This window comes from Polypterus senegalus, chromosome 3 (assembly GCF_016835505.1).
Source record: "Polypterus senegalus isolate Bchr_013 chromosome 3, ASM1683550v1, whole genome shotgun sequence".
In the NCBI taxonomy this organism is placed as follows: Eukaryota; Metazoa; Chordata; class Cladistia; order Polypteriformes; family Polypteridae; genus Polypterus; species Polypterus senegalus.
The window spans coordinates 232456694-232477857 of record NC_053156.1 but is presented as its reverse complement, the minus strand read 5'-3'; the positions used below and the strand labels follow the sequence as shown (position 1 = coordinate 232477857).

General features: G+C 35.6%; 1 protein-coding gene and 1 long non-coding RNA gene across 11 annotated transcripts in view; one reads left to right on the top strand and one right to left on the bottom strand.

The window, feature by feature from the left end:
- Positions 1-21164, bottom strand: part of LOC120525970 (neuron navigator 1-like) — a 365228-nt gene that overhangs the window by 111708 nt on the left and 232356 nt on the right. The window contains exon 1 of one of the 10 annotated variants that reach the window (XM_039748739.1): positions 12378-12582. The exons of the other annotated variants lie outside the window; for them this stretch is intronic. Coding sequence (XP_039604673.1) covers positions 12378-12457 — 80 coding nt within the window. The 5' untranslated portion in view covers positions 12458-12582. Of the gene's footprint in view, positions 1-12377; positions 12583-21164 lie in introns of those variants that run through there. 10 annotated transcript variants of the gene reach the window in all.
- Positions 12677-21164, top strand: part of LOC120525973 — a 29676-nt gene continuing 21188 nt past the window's right edge. Inside the window, exons 1-2 of the long non-coding RNA XR_005633051.1 lie at positions 12677-12839; positions 20052-20126. This is a non-coding gene — a long non-coding RNA (uncharacterized LOC120525973). The remainder of the gene's footprint in view (positions 12840-20051; positions 20127-21164) is intronic.

Here is a 21164-nt window from a genome sequence, read left to right as displayed (position 1 = left end):
AGACAAACCGAAAATTGGATTGATTGTTTGTTTAGACAATTTGGCTACTTCTGATTCGGCTTCAGTCTCTCCAGGTCCCACTGCAGTTAGTGCGTGGCCGAAGTCAGCAGCACCAATTCAGCCACAGGGCGGTTAGGTAACAGTAAGATGGGGTCTAAGATGCCAAAATTTAGTCCCTCAGCACCCAGGTCACCAATTGACCCAGAACAGATTCTCAGCTACTCCGCAGCACGCCTGTGGAAACTGAGAATAACAAAGTGCTTATAATTAGAGATTCCATAGTGTGGAATGCTAGAATTCCAAACTATGTTAAACCAGCAGTTAATGTTAAATGCCTCAGGGGCCAAGATTTCTGGCATAGAGGCCACATTGGACCGTGTTGACGATGAAGTATCTACCTTATTGCTGCATGTCGGCACTAATGATATTTATTTACAGCAATCTGAGGTATTAAAGGAACTTCATCTCTCTATGCACCAAAGCTAAAACAAAATGTCGAATTTAATTGTATCTGGTCCCTTACCAAGATTATATAGAGGGGATGTGATTTATAGCAGATTGCATTCCTTTCACTGCTGGCTAGAAACCTGGTGTGCAAATAAAAGCATAGCATTTGTGAACAATTGGGATGATTTTTGGGAAAGGCCTGGATTTTTCAGAAGAGATGGTCTTCATCCTAACTGGAGGGATCTTATGTATTATCCCAAAATATGGCAGCAAAACTGCCTGGTTGACTGATTAGAGCACCATCCAGGCCGCAGTCATGTGATCTTAAATCACAGGCTGTTGTTTATCCCACCTGTTATTTTCCTGAAGCTGTTACCCATAATCCCTGTTGTGGGGCATCCAGTAAATTTAGTCTTGATAAACCTTAAATTAATTGATAACCAAAAATAAGGTGTATAATTAGACCAAGGGATAAAACCAGACAGGGGCATCTGTAATAGAAATTTAATTCAAATTTAAAACAAAAAATATATCAGCAGTTCAGAAAGAACCATGCAGTTTTAAATGCTGTTTATTGAACATTCGCTCTCTTGGCACTAAAGCTGTTTTGGTAAATGATATATATTAAGTACAAAATCTGATCTGTGTCTTCTTACTGAAACCTGGCTTAGTAAATGTGACACTGTTCCCTAGCTGAGGCGTCACCAGATGGATACTGTTCCTTCATAAGTCTAGAGATTCTGGTCGAGGAGGAGGCCTTGGAATAATTCATTGTAACAAAATGCAAATCACTCCTAAAAATTTAGGCAACTTTACATCCTTTGAGGCATTCATTTTAAATATTAAAACAGATTCCAACACAATTATAGTGCTAGTCTACAGACCACCAGGGCCATATTCATTGTTCATGACTGAATTTAGCAACCTTCTGTCTGATTTGGCTATAAATTATGATCACGTAGTTCTGATGGGGATTTTAATGTACACATTGATGTGGAAACTGACACTTTTAGCAAATGTTTTACTTATTTGTTAAATTCAGTAGGATTTTGTCAGATTGTCAAAGGTCCAACTCATAATCATAACCACACATTAGATTTAATTATAACTTACAAAGTTGAAATTCAAAATTTAAATATTACTCCATTAAATGTAGTTATTTCCGATCACTTCTTAATTACATTTGATTTAGTTCTGCCCATGCCAAGACTCACAGATTAAAACAAAGACAGTGTGACATCTAGATTGTAATTCTGCTTCAAAATTTATAGATATCTTGAGTAAGTCGAGTGTAATTGTGGAAAACCATTTAGATCAGTTAACATCAAATGTAAACGTGGAAAACAATTTAGATCAGCTAACATCACATTATAATGTGACCTTGAGAGATGCTCTGGACACAGTGGCTCCCCTAAAACAAAAGTGATCAAAGCACATAGAAACTCTCCCTGGTTTAATGAAAACACTCAAGCTCTTAAATTAGAGTGTGAAAACTGGAGCAGATGGAGAACAACAAAGCTACATGTCTTTCAAATTGCATGGACAGAGAGTGTTAAAAATATAAAAAAGCCCTCTTTAAAGCTCGCTCAGAATACTATTCTACATTAATAGATAGCAATAATAAAAATCCTAGGGTACTTTTTGAAGAGTGGCTAAATTAACAAATTGGAATTCAGATCAACAGTGCAAAATACCAACAGATATTAGCAGTACAGACTTTATGAACTTCTTCAATGAGAAAATTAAAAATATAAGATCCCAGATCTCAGCATCACAGTACAAACCAAATACTAGCTTAGCAGACCCTGCCACATTGCATTCAGCACTTTAGTAATTTTAATCCTGTAACTGAGCAGGAAGTCTTAACTTTAATTTCTAAAATGAAGCCCACTACTTGTTCCCTAGATCCAGTGCCAACAAAACTAGTAAAAGTGCAATGGATGTTCTTGCAGCCTATTCTAAACATTATCAATAGTTCATTATTGCATGGCACAGTACCTGATGCACTAAAAGTGTCAGTCATTAAACCTTTACTTAAAAAGTCAGACCTAGACCCACACATACTAAATAACTATAGGCCTATTTCAAATTTACCATTTCTCTCTAAAATACTAAATCAGCTTCAGTCACACCTTATGCATTACAATTTATTTGAGAAATTCCAGTCTGGTTTTCGCACTGGTCATAGTACAGAAACGGCACTAACACGGGTTGTAAATGACATTCTGATATCCTCTGATGAAGGAAACTCCACTGTAATTATGTTGTTGGACTTAAGTGCAGCATTTGACACCATTGACCATTCTATTTTACTGCACAGGCTAGAAAATGATGTTGGGCTTACAGGCCCGTGCTCGCTTGGTTCAGTTCTTATTTATCAAATCGATTCCAATATGTACAGAAATGTGCTGACAGTACTCCATCATTATACACAGAAGTTCAATATGGTGTCCCAGGGCTCAGTACTGGGACCTTTACTGTTTTCATTTTACATGCTTCCACTGGGATCTCTCATTAGGAAACATAATGTTAATTTTCACTCATATGCAGATGACACCCAGTTATACCTTTCATTTAGATCAAATGAAGTTTCTGATGTTGTCTTTAATTAGTTGTGTTAGTGAATTAAAGGAATGGATGAATGAGAACTACTTGTCTTTAAATACAGATAAAACAGAGATGTTAATTGTTGGAGGGAATGACGCTGATCACAGCAATATTTTGTCATCATTTAACTCAGTTGGAATCCCAATTAATTTTACTGAATCAGCCCGCAATCTAGGAGTTATCTTTGACTCTAGCATGTCATTTAAAGAGCATATTACAAAGTTGTCCAAAACATGTTTTTCCATCTTAAAAATGTTAGGAAATTAAGGGCTTTCTAAATAAACAGGATTGTGAGAAATTAATTCATGCATTTATCTCTAGTAGGATTGACTACTGCAATGCGGTGTTCACTGGCTGTTCAAACTGTTCTCTATACAGCCTCCAGTTAATCCAAAATGCTGCTGCAAGAATTATTACAAGAACAAGAAAATATGAACACATAACTCCAGTTCTTAAATCCTTACACTGGCTCCCAGTTAAGTTTAGGGCAGATTTCAAAATCCTCCTTTTAACATATAAAGCATTAAATGGCCAAGGTCCGCTTACTTGTCTGAACTTATCATGACTTACAAACCTGAGCACATTAAGATCTCCAGATGCCGGTCTGCTTAGGATTCCAAGGATTAATAAAATAACAGTGGGAGGTCGAGCTTTTAGTTACAGGGCCCCTAAACTGTGGAATGGTCTTCCTGCTTCTATAAGAGATGCCCCTTCGGTCTCAGCCTTTAAATCCCGGCTGAAGACTCACTACTTCAGTTTAGCATATCCTGACTAGAGCTGCTGATTAACTGTACAGACTGCATCTCTGTTGTTAGTCATTAGCACTAAAACATAAGTAACATGATAATTATAATTTGAATACTAACCCTCACCTATTCTGTTTCTCTTCTCTGTACTCAAATGTGGCACTTGGTGCCACGGCCCACCTGCCAAGTTATTTTACCTGCCTAAGGTAAAGTCATCCCTGATGGGAGATTGCAGAAATCGTGGGGTAGAGAGGTCCTTTCATTGGATTGGCTGGCCCAGCATTGTTTCAGCTGTGGAATGGCCAAATGGGGGAGGCAGCTTGATGGTGGAGGTCTCCAGGACTATAAACAAATCCAAATCATATTATGTGATATCATCCATCCATTTTCCAACCCGCTGAATCCGAACACAGGGTCACGGGGGTCTGCTGGAGCCAATCCCAGCCAACATTGGGCACAAGGCAGGAACCAATCCTGGGCAGGGTGCCAACCCACCGCAGTATGTGATATCATCTACTATTAAATTCTGCTCCGTACTAGTACAATTTTTATTTTTATACTGTATTGAGGATTTGTTCTGTTTTGTGTATTGTATCGACCCCCTTCTTTTTGACACCCACTCCACGCCCAACCTTCCTGGAGGGGTCTCTCTTTGAACTGCCTTTCCCAAGGTTTCTTCCATATTTTTCCTACAATGTTTTTTTTTTTTTGGGGGGGATTTTCCTTGTCTTCTTAGAGAGTCAAGGCTGGGAGGTTTTCAAGAGGCATGGCCTATTAAAGCCCATTGTGGCACTTCTTGTGTGATTTTGGGCTATACAAAAATAAATTGTATTGTATTTTTATGAGTTATTGCAAGCTGTTTCTTGGTTTAAATGTTTAAGTGTTAATATAGATGGATAGATAGATAGATAGATAGATAGATAGATAGATAGATAGATAGATAGATAGATAGATAGATAGATAGATAGATAGATAGGTACTTTACTAATCCCAAGGGGAAATTCACATCCACATAAAGAAAGTGGTAGAAGTGATCACTGAAATAGAGAAAAAAAAGAGAAAAAAATAGAAAAAATAAAGGTAAAAAGATAAAGTCATACACGGAGCTGCTGGAATGGCTGCCACTCGCTGCGGCGCCGGAAATAAAGTGATGATGATTTTTTTTTATCTACACAAAAAAATATCAGATAACTACTTCTCCTGAAAGATAAAAAAATCAGTGTGCTACATAACAAACACAATGAAATTTAACATTCAGAACTGCAAAATTAAAACTGAAATGATAGCATCATATATAATTTATAAAACACTGTCTCATCACTTGTTAGATTACCATCTACATTATGTAAAACCCTACTTTAGTGACTAAAGTCATTTAACCTGCTTGTTTTTCAATTGCAAGAGAAAATGCATGCAACTAATTGTACTGTATGCTTATCTTGTAAGACTTACTGAACAAAGGCAGCAGCCAGAAATATAACAGTAACAGCAATAACTTGGCCTATGTAAGAATGTTTGTATGTGAGTCTCCAGAGATGTGCTTCTGTTTAATCCAGAGCTCGCTACTGACATAGGTCAAATGCTCCTGGAGATAGTCACATAAAGATAACCTGAAAAAAGGCTGGTAAAGAAAATGTATGAATGAATTTCAACATGCACAGAAACAAGAAACCTTAAACATATAATTATTATCCTAAGTATCAGAAAATTTGAAACAAGAAAACATGAAATGTGGCATAACTTTAAGTTTATTAAACAATAAACACAGCTACTATATTATAGTTTCTTACTATATTGGGATGACACATGCCATGACATCTTACTGCCCGATTTCACTATTATTTTCTTATAAGAAAAGGTACTACTGTCAGAATAAAGCATATTTCCTAGGAGGCTAGGGACTAACCTCTTCTGAAAACTCCATAATAAGTAATTTAGATCCTGAAAATCCAGGAGCAATAAATGCTAGAATTCTCAAACCAGACCTTAGTCTTGAAGGAAGAGAAACATTAAGCAAAGTAAGCAATACTATGCTTATAGAAATAACTGAGCCTCAAATTCACACTTGTATTAGCTCTCAGGTGACTGCACCATCATTAGCAGCAGCACTTGAATAAATGTTCATACCTGAAGGCCTGGTCCATTTCGGATCAAGTATTAAGAGAGAAATCGAACACCATTAACAACTAAAAGAAACTTAAGAAAATAAAGACAAACAAACAAAAGAATAATTGGAGCTTGTATCAGAGCTATAATAGAACTATGACAAGTACCAAGTGATAAGAAAGATTGCATTGTTGTTTTTCTGGCATTTAACACTCATGCTCAGAGAGGGGCAATTTTGCTAGCTGAATATGCAGTTTAGTAAATATATTTGTTTCAATATGACGGACGCTATTTTGAAGCTTTGCATTCTATTATCCACTGATCATTAAAATGTCCTGAATATGTCTAGTGATTTTAAAAAGATTATATTTTTTTGTTTAATTAAAATAATATGAAATTTTATAACAAGCCAGTTAAATTTTACTCATGGGCTGGATTTGGCCCACAGGCCATTTGTTGAGTATCACTGCTTTACAGTCTAAATCCTCAACAAATTTTTTAAAATTAACAGTGTTTCGTCTATATAGTCACCTTCCATCTATTTTTTTAGCATGGGAATAACCATTACCTCTTTTTCCTTTTGTAGATATACACTAACATTAACCTTTACTACCAAAATGAATCAGCTGGGTTCAATTGGATGTTGCAGCCAAAGAAATGATGACATATCTGTTTACTATTTGAAGTACCCTAGTAAAAGCAGTATTCTTCGTAACTGAAGTTTTAGAAACAGCACGAGTTTTACTTATTTAAACTTAGACAGCCCATTCTTCTCAAAAAGAATAAACTTTCATAGAGATAAGGAATTTACTCAACAGTGTTTTGTTCACCCACTGAAACTCTGAAATCATAATTTTAATGAACGTGTCCTTTCCACTAAGGCAAAAATGCCAAAAACAATTTAAGTTCTAAACACTCAAGTTTTCTGCTGATACATTTATTCTTCAACTTCACCAGCAAGACTTCTGCCCAAACATAAAACCACATGGCTTGACTATTTGGGGGTTGTCTTATTATACAATTTAAACTCTGACAAGGTAATTACCATATAACTCAGAAATCTGCTTCCTGATATACATTCCCCAAAACCATAATCTGTGAATTAAAACTAAGTACAGTGGAACAAGCAAAAATATTCCAAAAAGAGAACGGTATCAGTAGGCAACATATGTCATTCACTATAACTGACACCCATGATACACACTCCCTCCCACAAGAGTAACTCCCTCCACTATGATGCACATCATTTCTTAAATGTATCATATATTTTGGCAGTCAATATAAAAGGAACCAATGAGATCAATGGATGAAGTAGAGGAGCCAGTAACAACAGTTGACTGACACAGGTGTTCATCAATAGTATGGAAATTTCTGCATAATGTATTTAACAGAACTGATGTGGTAGTAAGCCAGAGAAAGAATAACAAGCTTGTTTGACTGCTGGGAAAAGCATTAAAGTCTCAAAACAGAAGAAGTATGGCAATTGGTTGCTTATTTAAAAAAAAAATGTATATTTATATATTATACATATATATGAGTTAATTTTCTTTTTGTCACAATACTATCCGGTAGTCTTGCAATTATATTGTTTAAATATTTTTTGAAATTATGAATTAGCAATTATGAAGCACAAAACTGTACAGAATTTACATTATGACTTTAGCTTTTATTTTTCAGCCTCAGTGTGTAAATTATGTTAATTTCTAGCAGAATTATGCTCTGGAGTTGAAGACACATATCATTGACAGCCCAGTTGTTTAGTGTACATATCCAGCTCTATAAAATAATGAAAGCTAAGCAAATTCTATACTAGCACTCCTAAACTTCTCTTCCTTATCTTATGTCAGTTACTGTGCCAAGGATGACAACATTTGTAACAGAAAAGTCATCAAAGTAAAATAGTTTGCTCCAAATCTGAAGGCACTCAGTGCTAAAAATGCTTGTATTTCTGCAGCCACTGTTACTGTTTATCATGATAGTAATTTGTATATTTAAGTAACAACGTCCTTTCTAATATTACTTTATAATTATTATAGATCCAAATGTTTCAAACTGGGATTAGACACAAAAATAATGAAAATTTTCTTTTTTCGGTAAAAAGAAAATATAAAGCAAACAGAAACATACCCAATTACAACAAAGAGAGAAATGTTATATTATGCAGATGGTAGCTGTGTGCCATACAGTCAGAGAAAACAATTCAAACCAAATGCACTTGTATTATGTAATTTGTCAGGAGCCTCATGCAAATAAATTAATAATAATCAGCTTCCAATGTAAAGTACTTTTTTGGGTTGGTGAACAGTACTATTAGCCATTGCAAATAAACCTTCCAGGTAGTGAAATGTTGGCAAAAATCCTTCTGTATTTCATTTCAGCACTAGACTCTCCAGAAATGACTGAATTGGAATTTTAATGTGATGAATCTGGAAGGATATCAATGATTTTGAACAATGAAGTGAAAAGAAAGAATCATCATGTATTAAGAACTAGAACAAATCACAACATTCATTAGAAATCGAGAAATCACACTTCTGGAATGAACTAAGAAATACTTATATGGAAAATGTCAGTACTATTCAAATGAATAAAAGTACATGGGGGGAACATTATCACAATGAATACAAAATTAAGTGCAAGTCCTCAAATGAAGCACAACATACAGGGTGTAAAATATTAATTTATATAGAAATGCCCATTTCAGGTAAACCTAGTATAATTCCATGCCTATTTGAATACTGTATACCTTTCAATATTTTTGTATAACTAACCTCTTTCACGAAGTTACAGATGAAGACAGTGCTACCACCTCTCACATTCATATACTTTGATGTGTACAGAATGGTTTGGTGTTAACTATTATACTGAACACTATTGAAATGTATCTTTGTTGTTACTTGTATAATTTGCAATAAGACAACTGAGCTGCAGTAACTCCACTGTGGGATGCAAAAGAAGTGAACATGTCTGAGCTTCAGTCTGTATAAATTTTAATGGCCTCTTGGTGGTGCGTTACCAGTGGAGCTAGTGAACTGCTGGGCTGGATCTCGACTTTCACTGTGCAGTTAATACATTTTTACTATACAATGCACAAAGAAAATATTACACAGTTAACTACATTGATAGAAGCAAATATTACACAGTTAATTATGTTCATACAATAGAAGTGCATTTACTGATAAGTGAACAATGCTCCATCAGTTAAATGATAAATGAAGGGAAAACAGAATGAGTATATACAGTGTGTCCTTTGATATACGGTAAGTTGGGCTACCACATAACAGCAGCAATGATGCATTTTCACTAAAAATCTGAATTCTGGGTCTTTTTCAGATAAACACCTTTAATATTAACCCAGTACACCAGAGTATACATTTTCCTGGTGTAAGTCTGTGTAAATGTGATCTTGTAAAATCTTAATGCCTGCCTTAAGTCTACTTGCAAAAAATTACAGAATAGACAATAAAGTTAATCTGTAAGATAGTGTGCCATTCATTTTAAATTAGAAACCTCAAACCATTAAAATAATAAGAACCAACCACATGCACTAGGAGAATCACCACTGACTTGACATTCATATTTGCTCAACAGGGGTTTTCAATACTAGTCTTCATACATAAACACAATTTGGTACATATATATATAATGATGGTACAGTTTTTGTTTAACTACTTGAATTCTTAAACCTGTCAATTGCATCTGGGTACTATAACCCATTTGCACACAATCATTAGCCTGCAAAAAAGAAAATTCCATCAATCCTTTAAACTTAGATACTGTATTTGTTCAGTACTTCTTGGCCAACAGAAAATTTGTTAAAATACAAAAAAAAAACATGAAATAAACTAAAATGTTAGGGTGAATAAATGAAATCCAAACACACAACATGATCATTATTTTAAATTAAAAAAATACATTTAGAGTTAAATACTTATTACCTAGAGTTTGTGGAAATATTATTTTAAATAAAAAAACTGGTTTTCAAATGTGTAAAAAAATCACCTCTTAATTGTTAAAATTACTGCTTACTTTTAAAGGAGCCATGCTCTGAAGAGTTCAGTTTCAATTAATTTCACACCAAGAGCTGCACAGTAGGTCACTAGTTGAAGGTCACACGGTGGGCTGAGTCCTCCTTTCTCCCATGAACCTCTAATCCCCCTCAATACATAAAACCCAGTTCAGTCCAATAAAATACACCAGGACCTCGGGCACTTGTACTCAGTGAGGCTAACAGTCTTGCTGTTTTTCTGCACTAATGGGTTTACATAAAAGGTCAGTTCCAGGTCACCAGAAACTCCTGCAACTCTACTGCTAATAAGGAGCAGACAGTCATTAATAAGTGCAATAGAGTAATAGTGTAGCACCTGGATTTTTAAAGGACAACTAGTAAAGAAGCAAACATTGCATCCTGAATGACAGTGACATCCTAGCAACCCATCAACTTCACTCATAATGCAATTTTCAATCCCCTATTTGAACTGAAGTGCTCTAAAGGAAAACTATCAAAAAAGTTCTAATTTACAGCCATTATTCAACTCAATATACTGAATATTTTGGAGATAAAGGACAAAAACAGTACTCAGAAGAAAAACCTTAATGCTGTTCTTGACTGAAGAAAATTTGAGTAAACAAAAACATGCGCTCATAAAACTCAGTTACCTTTTAGAGAACACAACTCTACACACATCTAGAAATGTCCCTATTTTGAAATATTTGCTCAAAAAATCTAAAAGGTGGAAAAACATGGCCATCAAAATAATGATTACTACATGTTTTTGTTATGGCAAACACAAACCTAAGATATGCATATTAAGGAACTTCATTAGCGTGATTTCTGTTTTGGTTGTCTTCCATATCACACAGAATCACTTATTTGTTCTTGATGAGTACACAAACATGTATAGGTTATTTGTGTAGGTGTCCACTCATCAGAAGAAACCTGCCTTTTAGCAAGTATGTGATCTGGCAAATACTGATCACAGAAAGGATAACCATGGGATCTCAAATGTGTATTAATACTGTGAAGAAAGACAACTCACCCTGTCAATTTGCCTTAAATAGTGTGTGATTGTTACTATTTTTGTATATTTATAGGATGAACCTATAAAAAGAGACTCAACTTTTTCAGGAAACACTATAATTCTCACTATACACCTTTCTTTACATAAGGAAAGCATGCTGTTTAAGAGACTCGGTCACAGTGACACAGTAAATAAGAAGCAGGAGCTGAACCCACAAGTCATTATTTAAGACCAGTGCATTCAGCATTAGCTCATGCTTCCTATAAAGTAAGCAAACATAGTCTAACACTCAAACTGGTTGGCAATTGGCTTGAATAAAAATGTAACCCATGTGATAAGTTTCATCAGTTTTGCAGCCATTCCTCTTCCTGGTATGCTGCTTTTTAAATTTTAATTGAACTATGCAACACCATAGATGGTGCAGAGAAAGGATGGGAGTTCCATTCACTAAAAGAATAAAATGCTTGTTGACTCCAAATTGATCCACCCTATAAGGTAGTCCATAGAATGGCACACACCACAATTGCTCATCCTAGGCCCAATTTATGGCAGACATTCAGCCTACCACATTAAACCTTGAAATGTGGGTCAAAACCAAAATGACCAAATAAAACCCACACGCATGACGTGCAAACTTCATGCAGAGAATGAATCCAGATCAACGACAGCTCCATAATCACTTTGTCACCACGCATTTCAATACACCAAAAATAAACCTTTATAAACTAACCCACTCCCGACTGGTTAATAAAACAATCGAAATTGAGAATGCGAGATCGAGTAGTGTGACAAGGCTTTAAGAAAAGCTGTATATACATTAGACATGAGATACATCGAATTATATTCAAATTTGCAAGAGTGACCCTGGTTTTCTTATAACCAAGACAGTCATAAATGGGTATCCGTACACGTAAACGGCTCGAGCATACCAAATTTACCAAGCAAATAAATACATATAACCAGTAAAAAGCTGAGGGGGTGTGGCGGAGGTTATGGCGAAAAGAAAAATGCTAAGGTACCCATAATTATTCCAACGGCATTATTTTTCACTATGAAAATGCATGCCGACTGCAAGCACCACACGGTCAGAAAAACCAGGTAAAGATCAAGATATTAGCCTTCCAAAAGTGGTTACTTATAGTGACACTTCTGCAGCGACGCTCTCACAGTAGATAACAAAAGGCGGCCGCAACGGCAGCAACCGTTAAAAAAGAGCTGGCGGAGGCGCGCGCGCTCAGGTACTAGCAGCCTCTGCTACCTCGACGCACGCGGACACTCGTGAGCGCGAAACGATGCAGCGGACAAACGCATTGTTTCGGCCTCCCTCTTTGTCCCTCCACTGAACACAACTAACGTCCTTGAATTTGACGTTGCTGTTTTTTTTTTCGCTGCGATACAAACAGCTTTATCTTCTCACCTCTCCTACACCTCGTAACGCAACCTCTCTTACCTTGAGGGGAAGTGCATTGTCCTGTGAAGCCGCTGCGCTGGCAGCTGCAGCATTTTCCCGTTGATAACGTGGCCGCTCATTTAGCAATAAGACTCATAATATTTCAAATACGCTTTCATTCAAGGCGTAATAAGAATAAGCAAACGATAAGACCGCGACTCATGCCATGCGGAAACAGCTTGGCTTGAAACACCGCAACACCTCCCTCTATCCCACACGGACCGGCAAGACACGGTTGGCTGATACCCCTCCACCCCCCCTCCCCAAAAGCACAAATCCCCTCCTCTGTGATCGCTAACAGCTGTGCTCCTTTGAGCGCCGTGGCGCGGGCACGCGGATAGCTCGTGTGCCTCAGGCACGGCAGGCTGGCGGGCGCAGGAAGGAAGAAAAAAGCAGCTGCCCACCAGTGCGTTGGGCTGAGTGGAACAGGGACGGGTGTTATCCTGGCACACCTTCACAAAGGTAAGCAATTGGCCAAAACGATGCTATCATATTCAGTGCCTACCCATGTGTGTTGTACATTTTCAAATAAAAATATCACTGGATTTTCGCTACCTTTACTGATTCTTACAGTGGATTCGAAACAACAATCACCACTTATCTTGTTTTTGTTTAGAAGTTATAATAACAGAACAGGAAAGCAGCTTTAACTGAGTTATACTAAGTGGTATATTCCAAGAGACAACGTTTCTGTTATACTGTATTGCTAAAAAGGGTATACAGCCGAAACTGTCTTTAACCTTCTTTCCTTTTCAGCGTGGAAATAACCTTCTTTTGCAAATACTGTACACACTGACGCAGCCATTCACAAACTTCTGCATTTATTAGCCCATGAAAATTTTTTAAGTGGCATTCTTGAATTGATTCTTTCTCTCTCTATCTTTCCCTTAGTAGCTGAAATATCCCCATGTCTCCGTGTTTTAACATAGCAGGCAGTATAACCTGCTATGTGTGGCTTAGTGTTGTGGCAGGTTGACAGTGTGGTTGGAAGTTCAACTAACTCCTCCGCCGCTTTATTATTTATGCTGAGCAAGTCAACGGACCGGTCAGTGCTACGTTTTGTAATGAGCTCTGCGGTGGTGTTCATTCACAAGATGCTAGATAAAATGAAGTTGATATATGCATGGCGGGTTAGAGGTGATGTGTTGCACTGTACTCTGAAGGCTGCAGGTTTAATGCATACTTTTGGTGGGTCACTTAACCTACTAATTTGGCAATTAAATTCATTATATGGAATTGGTTAAAGTATACTTGTGGCTATACCTATTAGTAATGGTATTCATTATGAAAAGGTGTTTTATAAAGAATAGCATCTTTAAAAAATATGAGATTTTGCTTCATTTGAATGATTAGGTGTCTTTGTATACGCTATAAAAAAGGACTTCCTGTGCTTTTAGGCTATATGACACAGGAGAAATTAGGGTGAAATGACACCTTTTATCGGCTAACTAAATAAGATTATAAATGCAAGCTTTCGAGGCAGCTGGAAGGGGCCTTAGCTGCCTTGAAAGCTTGCATTTATAATCTATTTAGTTAGCCAATAAAAGGTGTCATTTCACCCTACTTTCTCCTTTATCAATCTATGGCTAACACTGTACAACACTCTACTGTTTAGGCTATATACACACAGTATGGCTGAAATACTTCTGGAGAAATCTTGGCCAGCTCAGTCACTTCAATTAGCCATACTGCAGTTGTGATTTTTGTTTAGTGGCGATAATGTCCAAGAAAAACAAGTTTGAATTTCAGCGTACAGATACACTAAATCTACAGCTGAACATTTTTGTGTATATTTTTGTTGAACTTCCAGTAAGTACAACAAGGTATTAATTATCATACATTTGTCTCCGATGCGGAAACCCAATCTAAATGGATTGTCGTTATCTGGAGAGAGAGCTTAGTTGCCTTACCCGAGTTTGTAGCTGGCATTTAAAAAAAGAGGATTTCACAAGTCAGGGTGGCGACTATGGAAGAAGGGTGCAGTCCCTGCGTTGTTTGAGTGGAACAATTTCTCCATTACACTTTCAAGACATGGGGTTTGGGAGAGGAGAAAGTAACCAATGGAGGATAACATACTGGGCAAAGAAGATGATAAAATCTACGAGGACCACGACTACACTTTGACAACGGATACATCAGTTGTCAGCCTAGTGCTTGATGAAAACATGCCTGCCAGAGAGGAGATCCTCCAGCTGAGCAAACAAATTGAGATGCTTACAATGAAGCAATGCTTTGGTATTCACTGTTTTGCTGTCTTAGATAGAGGCGTTTTTTTACATGGTAGGATGTCCAGCAGACTCATGTTGTTATGTATGAAGCTTACATACAAATTCACCTGTCCCTGAATAAAGTTTTTTTTAAAGAAGCCTAATGTAATCACATATTTGTCCTATGTAAGTTCATAGCAGACATATTAGTTTTTAATAAATTCACATCAGTTATTAAAAGGCTTCATGCTTCAGACGCTGTTAGATAGTGCAGTACCAGTCGCATAATCTCTCCTTCGCTGATGTTCTTCAAGGGTTGACTCCAGGTAGCTGTCCTGGTCCCTTTTTATGTCACTCATCAGTCACAACTCCGCCCTTTTCCTCAGCTGCTGTACGGACCTCACCTTGGTGGTATCTTCAGAAGTCCGGCATAATAATATAATTTGAAGCCTTTTCCTTTTTAGCTCCTGACATTTGGCACAATGTTTGAATAATGTAACGTCGTTTACTGTAAGTCTGGGTACACATTGAAGCGATCGGATGGAAAACTCCATACCTAGTCTGTTTTGATAGCTGGGTGATGCAGAATGCAGAAGAGAGTGTACATATATCTACATTATGTTGATGCAATGTGTGTTATACTGTACAGCTATTTATTTCTTTAAATATGGAAGTAGGTCCCTGACTACATTGAGCTGATATCTGTTCAAGAATGTGATGAGTTATAATAAAAATGATAAGGTTTCTGGTAATAGTAATAAAAATAAAAATTTAATTTTCCAGCCTTAATAAAACATTGTAAAGGCCAGTTCTTTACAGCCCAATTTAGTAGAACTCTTTGTAAGTAGATTTTAAATCGGATGAACAAATTAACATCTCCCAAAGTCCAAATGAATTATAAAATGTATGCTATTAAAGTCACTCAAACATGCAGTCAGATGTGTATTTAAAACTACGCTAAATTCATAGTCTAAAAATTCACTAGGCTGGACAGCCTTCTCCCATCACACAGATTATGACCTCTTGTGCCAACAGCAGATGTTTTCCAATTCTTTGTAACTTCATGGTAATGTGAAGTAAAGGGTCTGTGGAATTTTATATCACTCTCTGCAGATTAAAGTCCAAAGTTACACTGTTGTCCTAAATTCTACAGTGCTGCCTCCAGAGTAAAACACAAACTGGATAATTTTTCTGAGCTAAAGTGAATTGAATATTTTCTTTGGTATGGGATTCCAAATCCAGTATGTGCCAGTTTTTATTTTTCACTTTCTATTCTTGAAATATATTTAGATACAGAAGATCCATTTGACCTTATGAAAAGTAAGTTATAATTCAGCCTTTTTCATTCATGCACTGAGAGAATCAGCATCGTAATTACTGCATCCTCATTTGTACTCCCCTATAATCCTGCTGTCTGATTCCTTGTTAATTGCAGTGAATATTAAATGAGCAACCCTCTCACCTAAAGAGCTTTAAAAGCCTAAGCTAGATGGTGGAGATTCATGCACAAATGCCAGCTAATATATATATATATATATATATATATATATATATATATATATATATATATATAAACTTAGTGTGCTAAGTATTATTTTTGCACTGCTTCCAGGAATAACTGTGCTGTGGAATTAAAAAAAAAGCAAATTTCTCCAAAAGTGTTCTGTGTATGTTCTGAGGCATGTGTTATATGAACCATTATTATATTGTAACAGAAGGTAGTACTAACTTTGAGAATAGGACCTTGTGTAATCTCTTTTACCACATTTTAGATTTAAGCATTTGGAACATCTCCATCTCATGAAAAAGAAGTGTCTCCTTTAGTTATCATAGAAGCCAGCAAGTTGGTTTTTGAGTCTATTTCTCTACCTGTTTTTGTTAGACATAAATATTTTAATAATCCACTATAACATAACAAACTTTACATGAGTGTGAAGTGTTTTACACCATTTGGTTTTTTTTGCCTTAGAAGTCTTGATCTGTCTTTCCCTGTCAGTTACAGCTGATTCCATCTTCAGTTTGCAAAACAAGAACAAGTGAAAATCCACCAGTCGCTTGCATTTAAAACTATAATAAAACCTGCTATTTCATTTCTGCATAGGTTACATTGTAGCACTTTTTGCTAGTCCAGTGATTAGCTGTGTGTAGTCTGTTTGTTCTTCCTATGTATGTGTAGGTTTGACATTGTTAACCAGAACTTATAAAAGCTGTGGTATGATTAAGTATGCATAAGTGTGCCTTATGATGGAATGACATCTTGTCTTTTTGTTATCCAATTTTAACCGAAACAGGCTTTACCTTGCCACAAATCTATTCCTAATATGCTACATTCAGCTTATACTCTCACAATATTACTTGCAATGTACTTTGACAAGTAGCAATTACATATAATTTAAAAATAATTTTCAATAATGATAAATTATAAATAAATGTATATATCATAATAATAGGTAGTATTGTCATATTGTTGCAATGTTTTATCGGAAAACCTTTTTAAGGTACATCTTGTTATTTTAATTAGGATGTCCCAGCTAGGAATGCTTTTGAAACTCTGTAGGGATGCTGAACTGCTGCTATAATTGTCAGCTCTTTGCTGATATTTTGCACCATCTGATTAAAAATCACATTCTAACAGCTTAACCCTGAAGCAGTGTGTTATTAGTTTAGTTATAGATGAGTCATGTTTGGGAGGATATTAACTGTAATTTAGTTGAAATATTGTTTTTATATGTTGTACTTCAAATATTGTCATGTCCTTGATGAAGTGACAAGTACACAGCAAGCTAGTTAATAATGGATTTGCCAACAAGGCACAAGGATCTGAAGTTAGGTGAAAGTACAAACATAAATAAGTGGGATAATATAAGTAAAGAGGATGTGCCCCAAGAATAAAGCTTTTGTTTTATTACCAAATACTAGAATTCCACAAAAAATGAAATGAAACAAAGGAATTTTGAATATGTTGAATATGAAATAGAATAATTTATGTGCACCTATTTTTTTTAGCCATTGGTTGTCCTTGCTGACTCTTCAAAATAACGCAAAAAATCCTAGGTACAAGCTGGAAGAGATAGTCTCCTTTTTAAATATGCTAGGTAATAATTAGAAAGTACTTGTAAGACAGCATAACTTTTTAATACTTTAAGCATTCAATTAATAAAAATACTGTATGATAAATATGTTTTCATATATTTGTTTCCTCTAATGAGTGGAGTCATTATTAGTAAAGTTTTGGAAAATTTGTTGATTTCCTTAAGAAAGAGCATCCTGTTCCAGGTTTATGAGAAAGCATCCCTTCTCTTGCAGGAAAATCTTCAAAGGCCCAAGCTACCTAACCCACAACCATCAATGACTGACTGTTACTCATGTCTGCTTTATCAACAAGGGCTTCACATGTCCAGTATTTGATCCAATGTGTTAAGAGCCTAAACTGCAGACAAGGACACTGGCAGAAAACAACCATAACAGTCTGGAATGGGAAAATGCAATCCCTTGTGTTTCTGAGATAAACCATTTATGCCTGCTATCTATCATGTTAGTCCAGTTGAGTGGTGAAAATGCTATCCAACAGCTAGATCTTTAAATTCATCATATCTAAAAGGTACTCCTAAGTACAGTACCTGTATATCCATTATGTTTTTTCATATCTTTTCTTTCTTGTTCTAGAGAACTTGTCAGAATAGCTGTACCTTTAGTAAGACTGTGATATAAAGACTGTTAGAAGGGTCCGTACAGTCTGAAACAACTATATACAGCAAAATCCAATGACAGTATTCAGTTCTGTATGGAAGTAAAATGAAAGCAAGCAAAGAAAGAGAGTCAGATAATCTTGGCATTCCATGCTATTTTTCCTCTCTTTACATTCCTGTAAATTAACCCATTAACATAGTTCCACAACTGCTTTGTCCTATTCAGTATTAGACGTATATATTTTAATACTTAAAAACACAATTTGTTTTTTTTACACCCTGTAATTAGAAACATTTTCTACCAAGATACTGCTTGCAATTAATTAAACAACAGAGTTGAACAGATGTCAACTTTTTATAAAGAGATACTTTTATTATTGCATTATTGTAATTGGTTTTGTTCTGTGCATCCTGGAGAAAATATTTACTGAAAAAAGTTTCAAATAAAAGTTTCTAATAACATAACAATAAATATTTTATCCAGCCTATTACATTTTCCAAGTCAAAAGAGCAGTATATAATATACAGTATCGTAAGAATTCGGCAGTATACATATAAACTGCAGATACACAGGTCCCTTGTAAATGAGACTTTGTCTTTTGTACATTTTTCCTACTGCTTGGTAACAGAAAAAAGTGCTCCAGTTTGTGGAACATGAAAATGACATATGAACAAAGGTGAAATTCCACAAAATTGGGAACCTCTATTCTAGAGAAGGTGTCTACTATGACAGGGGGAGCAATTTCTGTAAGTGGAGTCCCATTATAAAAAGAAAGAATCTGGGGAAGGTGATGTGAAGATGATAAGGTTACCAAAGGGGAAGAAACGAGTTACTGGTTGGAGTTATACTGAAGGAGTTGGGATAGAGAGTAGCCAACAAAGCAATACAGGCTCTTTACAAGAATGAGCAGTAAAAAACAAGAAGCAAAGATGATTGACAAGTTTGTTTAATCAACATGGTGGGGATTACGTGGGGGATAATTAGACTAATAAACAAAGTATCATGTCTCAGATGAGTTAGTGTTGTACACTCTAAGCATACAACATAATTTAATATATAAAATGCAATACCGTAAAGGTGTGCCACATAAATTATGTGATGTAACAAAGCTTTTATGGTGAAAATCATGACAAAATACTTTACTGTGCTCAGACAAGTTAAGTAGCTTATTCAGTCTTGCACAGGATGTCATTGGTGGGACTTACCCCACTAATCTTGTGCTTTTACATTTAATGTCTAGATGTCAGTTTTAAAGTTCTGAAGTTCAAGATATACAGCACAGTAAGCAGTGCTTTAGAAAGACAAACAAAGTCATTTTGAAGTGGCAATTTATTTGTTTAGCTCAACCTCTGACATACTCTCTCATTCCTCAAGCTCTTCTAGGTGGTCTTCTAGAATATCTCTGATTAGAGCTTTGATGGTATGGGGTTTTAGACACTGTGGTTTATGGTTGCAGGAAAAATATGGGACTGTCTGAGGAGAGCCTAAGTGTGGGAGAGCTTTGTGTTTTTTTTTGCTTTCAAAAAATTAAATTGATAATGCTGCATTTAGTTTAAATTGCAAATTGTTATACTGTATAGAAAAGCTTTATTAGAATTCTAGAAATTTTTGTTTTTTATTAATCATAAATCTTTACACTTGTGCAGTATATACTGTATACAGTAGAAATACTGTTTGCATTAAAATTCAATATAGGAACATATTCCATTTTAGTTGTGACCAAGAAGGAACAGTCAGTGGAAAATGTATTTCTTTTTATGTGTTTCTGTCTCCATAGCCTCAGCCTACCAAAAGGGACAACTGTAAACAATCTGACTGCAAGACTGATAACCACACCTCCACCCCAGAGCAGGTAACATGTCACTATAAAAAAGTTAAAATGTAGTAAAACTGAGATATACAGTGTATAAAAATTAAAAATCCAATCGAACCCTAGTGGTTATTATTTCTGCATATAATAATGTATATATACACATATTTGCTGTTTAGTGTAGTAAATACATGGCTTTTTAAAAGTATCAGTACATTTCATTGTTCTTTACATTTGTTTGAACAAGGTATTGTTATTAAAGCTAACATTTTACCAAAATGGTGATAGCAGTATCAAGAAGATATTAGAAAAGTATTCTGACAATTAAATGTGCTAATTACAGAAATCAACCAAATTTGTTTACCCCTAAATCTTTTACCATTGAGGTACAAAATTATATATATATTGACAAAGAAATGTATATTCATATGTAATATGCATTTGTTTACAGTGTTGAGTTTACAATTAAAATAGCCATAACCCATTTTTTAATGTTTGATTTGAGGATGTTTTTCATAAGCTGGTATTAATTTTTTTGGAAGAATAAGAGACAATGAGGCACGGTGCCATTTGACCACCACATGTGCTAAAACAAGTGCACTGTGTGAAGTAGGGGCACACACTTAAGCTAACCATTTTCACAACAAAATATAAAGTGTCACCAAGCCTTTCTATTACAGTATTGCATTGCCACCCAAATAAGACACTGACTTTAAATTAGCTGTCTGGAACTTAGCACTCAGTTTTTCTGCAAATGTTTTGATGTATTTAATTTATGTCAGTAACTGTGGCTAGGATATAAGTAAATAATTTGAGACAGAACACATCAGCAGTCTGTTTTAGCATGTCACCACCATTTTATTAAGGCCATACAAGTAGCTGGTGAAAAGTACAATAGATCAAAGCTGTAAATCTGAGAATGCTTCAAATGTTTAGCAAGACTTTTGAAAAAAAAAGGTCATAATAAAGACAATCACTTATTTCTCATAAAATTATAGCTTGTGGCAGACTACCTAAAAAGTAAAATCATTTAGTTTTCAGTATTGTGGGAGAGCCTGTTTCACTGGTACCCTTTAAAAA